This window comes from Adiantum capillus-veneris, chromosome 19 (assembly GCF_014529385.1).
Source record: "Adiantum capillus-veneris isolate H3 chromosome 19, ASM1452938v2, whole genome shotgun sequence".
Classification (NCBI taxonomy): Eukaryota; Viridiplantae; Streptophyta; class Polypodiopsida; order Polypodiales; family Pteridaceae; genus Adiantum; species Adiantum capillus-veneris.
The window spans coordinates 58,790,486-58,799,983 of NC_140949.1; the positions used below are offsets into that span (position 1 = coordinate 58,790,486).

General features: G+C 45.0%; 2 protein-coding genes across 2 annotated transcripts; both read right to left on the reverse strand.

Annotated features, from left to right (window-relative positions):
* Nucleotides 1-1,076: 1,076 nt before the first annotated feature.
* Nucleotides 1,077-1,586, reverse strand: LOC147434083 (cytochrome P450 71AU50-like). The gene has a single exon (XM_086489573.1). It carries the CDS (start codon nt 1,584-1,586, stop codon nt 1,077-1,079), a length of 510 nt encoding a protein of 169 aa, XP_086345699.1.
* Nucleotides 1,478-3,123, reverse strand: LOC147434084 (flavonoid 3'-monooxygenase-like). Its single transcript, XM_086489884.1, has 4 exons — nt 2,809-3,123; nt 1,996-2,433; nt 1,800-1,883; nt 1,478-1,699 (listed from the first exon to the last, which is right to left on the reverse strand). The coding sequence occupies exons 1-4, from the start codon at nt 3,121-3,123 to the stop codon at nt 1,616-1,618; spliced, it is 921 nt and encodes a 306-aa protein (XP_086346010.1). The 3' UTR covers nt 1,478-1,615.
* Nucleotides 3,124-9,498: the final 6,375 nt, after the last annotated feature.

Genomic DNA, 9,498 nt, shown 5'->3' on the forward strand with positions numbered 1-9,498 from the left:
GCAATACCTTTTGTGTAATGTGGAACAATACCCTTATCTATGTGAAACCTTTGTTTCAACCATGTGAACCAAAACATATGAAGTCTTTGTAGAACCCCAAATTTGTCTTAAGGGGGGGATTGTTAGAGTAAGCCCAAATTGTGGCAACATGTGGGAAAGCCTTCTAGCCACCTAGGAAGAGATAAATGATGAGATGGTCCAATAGCAAGAGGGTGTAGTGTCTCTAGCCAATCATTTTGTAAATCACCAAGCCTATATTTCTAATGAATCGATTTCACTTTGAACTCTATCATCCTGTCTATACTCTCTCTATGGTCTTGCTCTTGGCATAACCTAGGTCTAATCACCATCTCTAACCCTAATCCTAACACCATGGTTAAGCTAAGGCTTCACCCTCCATAGCCTAGCTCTAATCACTGTTAATTAGGAAGTACACTTCTGCATCAATTTTAACCGATCAATAAGTGGGGAATCCACTAAGGTTTTGGATCATGGACAGGTGGACACGATTAGTCGAAGAACTATCCATCCTTGTACATCATAACCTTTAGTAAACTTCTTTAGTGGAAGATAAATCCACCAACGATTGTGTCCTCAAAATGACAAACTTTTAACATCAAAGATACGTCTAAAATGTCCTCAAAATGACAAACTTTTAACATCAAAGATGCGTCTAAAATGTCCAGATACACCGAAAACGATTGGCTATATGTCTCGTTCTGACACCCGGAGAGGTCGGTCTGCCTACTCCTCTCCTCGCACCGTATGGGATAATGCCTCCGGAGACCTTTTTTTGCCATACCGGAATCTACCTACCCCTCTCCCGCAACTTTTGGAGTGTTTCTTCCGCCTCCTCAATGTGAACCCAGCCTTACTGGGGGACCCAAAAATGGCCCGTCTTTTAATTGGCCCCTTTACCCCCAACAGTACATGAGAAAGTAGTGGTATTTATTATCATTTGAAGGCACACGAGATAGAGGTGACCATAAGCTGGCTATGCAGCAGCTTGAGTACCTAGGGTAGATGATCAGCTTCTGCTATGCATGCATGTCTGCAACACAGGTGCTCGTGATCGGTCAAGGTGCACATTGTCGGGGCTTTGGAATAGCCAGCAACGGTGTCGATCTCATGCTACTGAATCCCCTCTGCTCAGACATGTCTACATCCATGTGTGTTTGCCCATTTCGAAGCTCACATTTGAATTTTCTCACAAGGTTAGCGAGAGTGACATGAAGCACAGACAAAGCCAGGCGTAAGCCCGCACAAGCCCGCCTCCCCGATCCAAAGGGAAGGAGATCATAATGCTGCCCTTTTACATCCAAGTCTTTGCCATCGAACCTCTCTGGGAAGAATTCCTCTGCTTTTTCCCATACATCTGGATCCCTTCCTATGGACCACACATTCACAAACACGAGTGTCCCCGCAGATAAGGCGTACTCGTCCAGCTTCACCTCCTCATTTGCAACATGGGGGAACATCAAAGGGACTGCTGGATGCAAGCGGAGCACCTCTTTGACCACTTTCTCAAGATATGGTAGCTTTGATATATCCTCATCGGTTATGAAGCGATCACCCTCCTCTCTCATTATCTCATCGATCTCGCGCTGAAGCTTTTTTAGGCAATGCGGTTTCGGAGAAGCTGTGCCATGGCCCATTCTAATGTTAGGGCTGTTGTATGGATGCCAGTAGACAATACATCCTGTTAAGCACAAAGGCCCAAAGCTAAATCAGAACTCTAGAATATTGAACAGGGTTCTCAATAAGGAAAACAAAGACTTAGGCGATGCGATGGTGCCCACCAAAATGGTGCCCTTGATCCCGTTGATAGTCAGAAGTTCATTATCAGATTTGTTCTGGTCAGTTGCTTCTCTGGAAAGGAGAGCCTGCATACATACGCAGCATAATATGAGCTTTGAAGCTTCCATTTAATCTAAGCAAAGATGGCTTCTTGCTTCATTTTTTGGGTCCCATTTGCCTTGATCTTCAAGCACAAACCTGTAGCAAGTCCTTTGGCAGATCATCAGTTTTACAGCTCTTCATCAACTGCCTTCTCTGCGAAACCATGGCTTCAATAATCTTACCGACACGCTTATGATAGTTCCTCATCGTCCACTTCCGTGGCAGATCAAGAAGTCTGAGCCAGGGCAGGAAATCCCCTCTGGTAGGGGCAAACAATTTCTCCTGCTCTTTCAGCATTGAAGGAAAGGCATGGCCGTCTACCTTGGCAAGCGTCTTGGAATGAACAGCTCGACTAAGGGAGTTGGCAATCATTGTGACGAAGGTTTTGCCAAGATCAACAGCTTGCGTGCCATGGTGGGACTCTTTGCAGAGGCTCTGAAGCAAGTTGCGAACTTCCTCGTAGCGCAAGTGCTGGTGGGCTTGAAGGCGGTTGGCCGTGAAGAGTATTGGAATTAAAAGATAATTAACTCCAGCCTAATGCCTCGAGAATTCAAGAGACGTGAGTACCCATTCAAACCTCACTTCACAAGCCTATTTAACTACCCTGCAATCAATCAAACAAAACAACCAATCATTCACACCTTATCGTCTCTCTCTACCTCTGTGTATCTTTCTCTCTCTCCTTCTCTGTGTAACACGCACACACAGTAATGTAATCTCTCCTTCTCTAATGCCTTATCACACTGTCTCTGATAGTGGACGCCCTCCTGGGCCATCCTGTCAACATGGTATCATTCGCTAGCTCATCTTCGAAGATGCTGCCCACAAGCACGATCCTACACATGAAGCCATGATGGTATGCTGTAGCATCCTGCGCTGGCTTCTCTACTTCTCCATGCTCCTGCTCACCCTCTTCAACAAGGCCCTCGAACTTGTGGGGATGATGCTGCTGTTCATGGCGCATGGAACAAATGCCATTCGTGCTGCCGCACTTGCAACTGAACCACCTGCTACCCATGCTGCTGCTGAGAAAGCAAAACCAACCCTTGATGTTGCTCCTGCAATCTCCCCACATGATGCCCACGTTGGTGAAAAGGTCGCACCTGCCTTTGCTGCGACAAAAAATGCCGCAACACCTGCTGCCATAAATGCGATTAGCGATGCCGCCAATCTCGAAGAGGCAGTCTGCCAGTTTTCACTCATGCTTTCCAGAATTACATTCATATGATGATGATGATGGGACAATCAAAACCTTTCTCGGGGCACGAGTAGATGAATCTCTACATGCTGAACCTTTGTCATCTATCAACCCCTCGGTGACCCATACTCTGTGTAACAACCTTGGAAGAAAATCCCTCTCACGTGAAGTACCGATGAACAATGAATGTCGAGAAGATGAATCCCCAACTTGTTGCAGTCATGGAGCAGTTCATGAACAAATCTCCCAAGCCTCAATTGACACTGCAGCCCCTCGACTTGGCATCGAGGAAACCATGCCCTGTTGCGACGATTCAGGTGAAGTCGCCATGGTCAAAAGGAAACTCATCAAAACAAAGGAGGTCCCTCTAAAATACTCCGGGCAATCAACTGCCAAGCTGGCCCATGGAGAGCCCGACAAACCATTTTTTCTTGCCTCATCTACATTCAGCGATGATGAAGATGGAGAAGCTGTTCGTGGGGTAACAAAACCAGTCCCAACTCTGCCCTGTCGCTGCTTGACTGCAGAACACGCCCCAAAACAAGCAGAATCAGCAAATGAAACTCCAGCAAACCATCAGTTCCTTGAGGAGACTTGCCTCCTTCTCCAATGCCAGCTATGGATTCTGCAGAGAACTACTCAATTGAAGTGGAGTCAAATCAACCAGATAATGTAGCACTCGGTCCACAAATGGCTGATATGAATTCCGAAGCATCTCTTCCTCCGATGCTCACTCTTCACCATGCGAAAGGTGGAATGAATGCGGTAGAAAATGAGCCCGCTGATTTGAAGCTCCACATACAGTTCTTGAGGCTAATAACCTTCAATATATGCTCGGCGGCAGACCATCAAGATCACAGGTCGTTCTTTGACATAGATGTATCTCAAGCTTATATTGTTGTCCCATGCCGTGAAGCCGACCTGTTGCCGGACAATGAACCTGCAGCCGATGCAGAAGATGAAAAGGAAAATGAAGTCCCTGCCCCTGCTGCTGCGGATGAAAATGCTGATGTGCCTGCCCAAGAAGCAGATGAAAACGCTGCTGAGATACCTCTCTCACATCCAGTCGCACTGGTGATGAAGTACCCACCTTGAATGATGCAGCCAAGTATGAACCTGCTGATAATAAAAAAGATGAAGCCTCACATGCTGTTACAGATGATAGCCTATATGGTAACCGTCTCCAAAGTGATGGCCTCTATGAAAATATGGCAATACAAATCTCAAAGATGGATGTTTACGAATGCTATGACAGAGTCCCCATTTGCAACTATTGCTATCGCACTTCTCACAAACGAAAACCAACATTGTGCCGCAATTTTGGAATTCAAAATCATCAACGTGATGATCCTTCCAATGGTCCAAAGCCAAAAAGTTCAGTAGTTATCTTCATCATGCTCAAATACTTGGACTCCTACCTTATCTTCTTCACCAAAAGCCAAATCTGAAGCAAAATCTAAAGCACATGTTTTCGGTCGAAGGGGGGATCAATTGAAGAAAGTCATTCGATCTCAACATGCAATTTGGAATTGGAGCTGATCTCTTGAGACAGCTAATTCCAGTGTTGAAAGATTTCAGCTACTAGTATGGGAAGATTTCAGACAGCAGATTGAACAGGAATCAGAGACTAAACTGGAATGTGGGTACTAAAATAAGAATCAGACTTAGGTACTAGAATAAGGTTCAGATTCAGAAGATTGGACGAGAAGTAAGTATAACTGAAATATATGCCATGATTGGGATTATAGATCAAGATTACAACGAATATGATTACAGAGAGAAAGTACAACCGACAATACTGCCAATGATGCTCAAGTACAATTATAGCTAAAGCGCTAGCCCAAGTGGTAGCAGTTGCCAACCCGATTACAATGTAATGGGCCCTATTTATACACTTTGGGTTTACTATAGTAATTACCATAGTAATTACTAAGTAGTTCGCTGCCCATCTTCTAAGAAGACATTCTCACATAGTGACTTCCAGCCGTCTACATCCTTCCCTTCTTTCTTGAATTTTGGCAAGACTCCAAAATTTTTGAAAAAAATTCCCTTGTCTGAATCTGATGTGAGACTGAAAAATCCATCGTCTGGTTCTAGTGTTGAGATGCCGGCTTGACCACTGATAGACTGGCCATTCAAAGATTACGAGTAGGAGTTCAAGAAGGACCAGGGATTACGAGAGGCAGCGGAAAAGGCCAAGGTGGAGCTCTCATCTCTCCCTGCCTGCTGAGAAGAAAAGTCGCCACTGAATTCTGAGATGGAACTACCCAGTATCCTTCCATTGGACCGTCTTTCGTTTGCCTTTGTCTTTTGATTGGGATGGTGCTTGAGAAGTCCCAGTACCAGCGTTCTCCTTCTGAATCAGTCGGTAAATGGCCTGTAAATGGCCTTCTGCTCAAGTTGATCCCGTCGGGCGGTGGTCATCTCTTCTTCATAAGGCATGAGAGAATGATAGGTGTTGGTGTAAGGATCATAGAGTGTACGCCTGCCCTTACTCAGTCTGGCTCTGGCCAGCTTATGACAATGAGAAGCAGTATGGATCCATCCTTTTGGAAGAGGCTGATTAGTTTTGACTCGAGCTTCGAAAAGAATCTCAGCCATCTCCCTGTACTATGGTGCTAGACACGGCTTTGCTGCAATGTCTTTTTCTGGTAATTTGGAAGATTCGACCGTAAGTTGTAGCAACTGATTAGTAATCCTGGTCAGTCCTCTAACTTGAATCTTCCAGTGGCCCATACACAGCTAGATCCTGTGCATCTCCTCTTTTAGTGCCTGAATGTCATTGATTTGGAGAGCATCATTTAACAACGTCTGCCAAGTCTTCCATTCCACAGTTGACCGCTCATACCAATCCTGAAGCTCATCAGTAATTTTGAAGTATGTGAGACGATCAAGTGGTTCTTGATATTGAGGATACAACGCTGGAAAGAATCTTGGCAGCTCGGTTTCTCTTGCTGGAACAGCATACAGAAGAACTGGAGAATCAGACACAAATTCTAAGAAATTGAGAACAGCCTGGTTCTCCTGCTACATCATCTTTCTGGTGATTCTCACTAGATGGAATAGTGTCCGGAGAGCAGTTGTTTGTGCTCCGACTGAAATTCGTGTCTGAGGTCCTCTGCTAGTGGTTGTCTGGTCCTCAAGAATGGCTTTGACTCTCTAATCCAAAACACCTCTGGCAGTTTGCATTTGCACCAAAACTTCCTTGAGTTGTACCCTAACATCCTTCATACAGTGGTAAGTTGGTTTGTTACCCAGCAGAAGTTCCAGTTCCAGAGCTAGGGAGCGATAATCTGTAGTAGACTGCCTTTGCCAGTGCGGGTTTACCACTTTCTCATCAGCATTGAGTATCCATTCAGGAACTCGTTCCAGCAGCTAGACTGTACTGAGATGCGTAGGTAGTCAGCAAGCTTCTTTATCATGGAAAGCTGCTGATTTCCAATGTTCTACCATTTCCCTGGCTCCCACATATAGCCTTTGAAATCTTTCCAAGCCAGTCAAGAGATCATCATCCTCCAGATACTATCTGGTGATGGACGCCTGTTGATGTCTCAGTTGCCTATTCAGGGTAATGAGTTGTAGTGAATGCTGATGATCAGCCACTGGTCCCTCATCCTGTACTTTCATTTTCCCTTTAGCATCTCTGCTGAGATGGGACTGATCAGTTGGCTAATTCCCAGTGTTACTGGGCTATTGCTCTTTAGTCTGCTGGTCACCCGACTGGTGCTCTTTGTCATGTCCTTCTTGCTGGCCCTCATTCTGATCTGGCTGTGACTGGCCTCCTTCATTTGGCCATGTTTCACCAGTACCAGGTCCTAGAGGTGGAGATGGTGGTGGGGCATCATCATCATCCTTTGTATGCCCAGCTTCTTGATCATCCTCCTCATGATCAGCTTCATCTTCTTCATCTTCTTCATCCTCATCCGGAGAAGTCTGTTGCTCAATATAATCCATTATAGCTTGGTTTATCAGAGCATTATTGAACTCACTCACCTTGTCCTGCAAATTGCTCTACATACTTTCCATCAAGGACTTCAAATTCTCTAAATTGAAAACAGCATTGCCTGATGGATTTAAAATTTCAGACAAGCTATTGTAGATGTATCTTTCAGTTAGAGAAGCCTTCAGAGCTGTATGGTGCAGTAGCAATTTTTTGAATTCCGCCCGCTTCATCCTGAGCATTGTTTCAGCTCGCTCGGCAGCTCTCAGTGCTTCATTCCTTTGACTCTTGATGATCATGATTTCAGATTCAGCCTTAGCTATCTTTTTGTTTAACAACTCATTAGTCCTTTCTCATTGAGCTTCCAGTACCCTGTGTTGTATGTTCTACACTTCTTGGGCTTTCTGGAGCGTTTCAATCTGATGTTGTGCTTTTGCCAAGTCAGCTTTGAGCTTTTTGACTTCTTCTTCTGATCCAGCGGCCTCCATCAATTGTCCCATACAAATGACAATGGTATTCTAAGAAGACTGTATAAGGACTGAACATCTATCTTTGATTGTGGTTGCATCAGAATCAATAGGCTCATATATTGCCACTGGAGCCACATAGGGTAGAGTTGCATAATCAGCTTTGCTGAGCAGAAGATGCCCTTTCAATGGTTGAGTCTGCATTTGCTGCAGCTTATCCTGTTTCACCAGTTGTAGAAGGTTTCCAGTATCTGTAGGAACTCCACCAGGCAGAGTCGAGAACGCTAGACCTTTCCCTTTGTCCAGTTGACTCTTGCCTTTGTCCCCTGACTGGTCTGCTATTTGCTCCACAGTGATGACTAGCTTGCCATGATCTTTCCCAGACCCAGTAGCAACTGTATTCTTTAACTGACTGGTCAGGCACAATCTTTTGAGCAGAGTGCTGCTCAGTCGGACTCATTACAACTTTCTCAGTGGTTACTGCCTTGACCTAGCTTTCTATCTGCTTCAAAAATTCACTGCTTTTTGTCAGTGTAATTTTTTGCTTCTTTGAACTGCTAGCTTCTTCTGTAGTTGCTTTCCTTTTCAGGTCGGCTGAAATGGTTTGACTGTCTGTTTCCTCGTCGTCTGAGGATAGTTCAATGTTCTTTGGTTCAGAAATTGGCTTCTCACTCCAAGCCTTCTTTACCTGCTCATTAACATCTGCAGCAGTAGCCCAATACAGGAATTGCCAAACATACCAGGCTTTGAAAATAGTTTGAGATTTTCGCTTGGCAGTCTACTGGAGTACATTATGCGAGAGAATTTGACAAAGGTTGATATGGACTTGTGGATCCAGTATCTTGGCCAACAGCATAGCAAACAATTTTTCTGACACATACGTTGGGTTGTTCTTAAGACTTACTGCCTTAGCTACAAACCTATATAAGCAGCGGAGGCTTCCAGTCCAGCTATTGGAACTCCTTGAGCACTTGCCTTGCGCTTTCGTCTAGCCGTTTCATCTTCCTTCAGAGCGATACTTATTTGTTGCGCATTTGCCACAGAAGGTTTGGGCTCATTGGGCATCCCGAATGCAAATGATATGGCTTCTGCTGTTACTGACACCTTCCTTCCATTTACCATGGCACTGCCATTCTCAGCGTCGAAGGAATCAAGAACTTGCTTGATGATGTCTGCATCAAAAGAAATCCTTGTGGCTTGCAATACAACTCGAAGATCCCAGAGTTGTAGCAGAGTCATTGCTTGATCAGTAAATACATAACGTTGAATTTTACTGTACGGGATAAGAGGAAGGCTTGCCTTTGCCTCAGCAACTATGGCCTGGGTTTCCTCAAGAGACTCCTGCATCTTCTCTGAGCGTTTCTTTCTACCCATGCACTGTGAGGTCAATGACGATGAAACAGGCGAAGGAGAAGATGACTTACTTGTCGTGTCGAAGCCGTTTCCTAGTGTCGCTCGCAAGACTATCTGACAGTCAACTGTCTCGTCAGAGGTCAAAGTTTGCGGCTGCAGTGAAGAAACCTCGGAGCTCGGCGATGGCGAATGGTTGACAGGAGGGAAACGTCGCGCAGGGGATTTATGAGGAAAAATGCTAACTCTCCTGACTATTATACGCGTTCGCGCCATAAAAGCTCCACCACTCGCCGCTCCTAGACTTTTGTGCATCGTTGCTGTCGTGGTAGACATGCATTGGACAAGACTGCAACCCATCCTTGTAATAATTACCACTGGCGTGCCATTTGAGCGTTGGGCGCTTAAAATATGGAAAATGTGTCTATACTGGTACTAAACTGATTTCCAGTTTGGCTTGACCATACTGGTACTGATTCTAAGGTCAGCCTGATCTGGTCCTTCTGGTACTGGTTCTGAACCTGGAACTGGTTGTACATGAAAAAGTCCAAAAATGTCTGATTCCGGTATCTCTTGATCAGCAACCTCCAGTTCCTTAGTACCTTGTTCCGGCTCAGTTTCTCTAGTCTCTGAATAATAAAGCT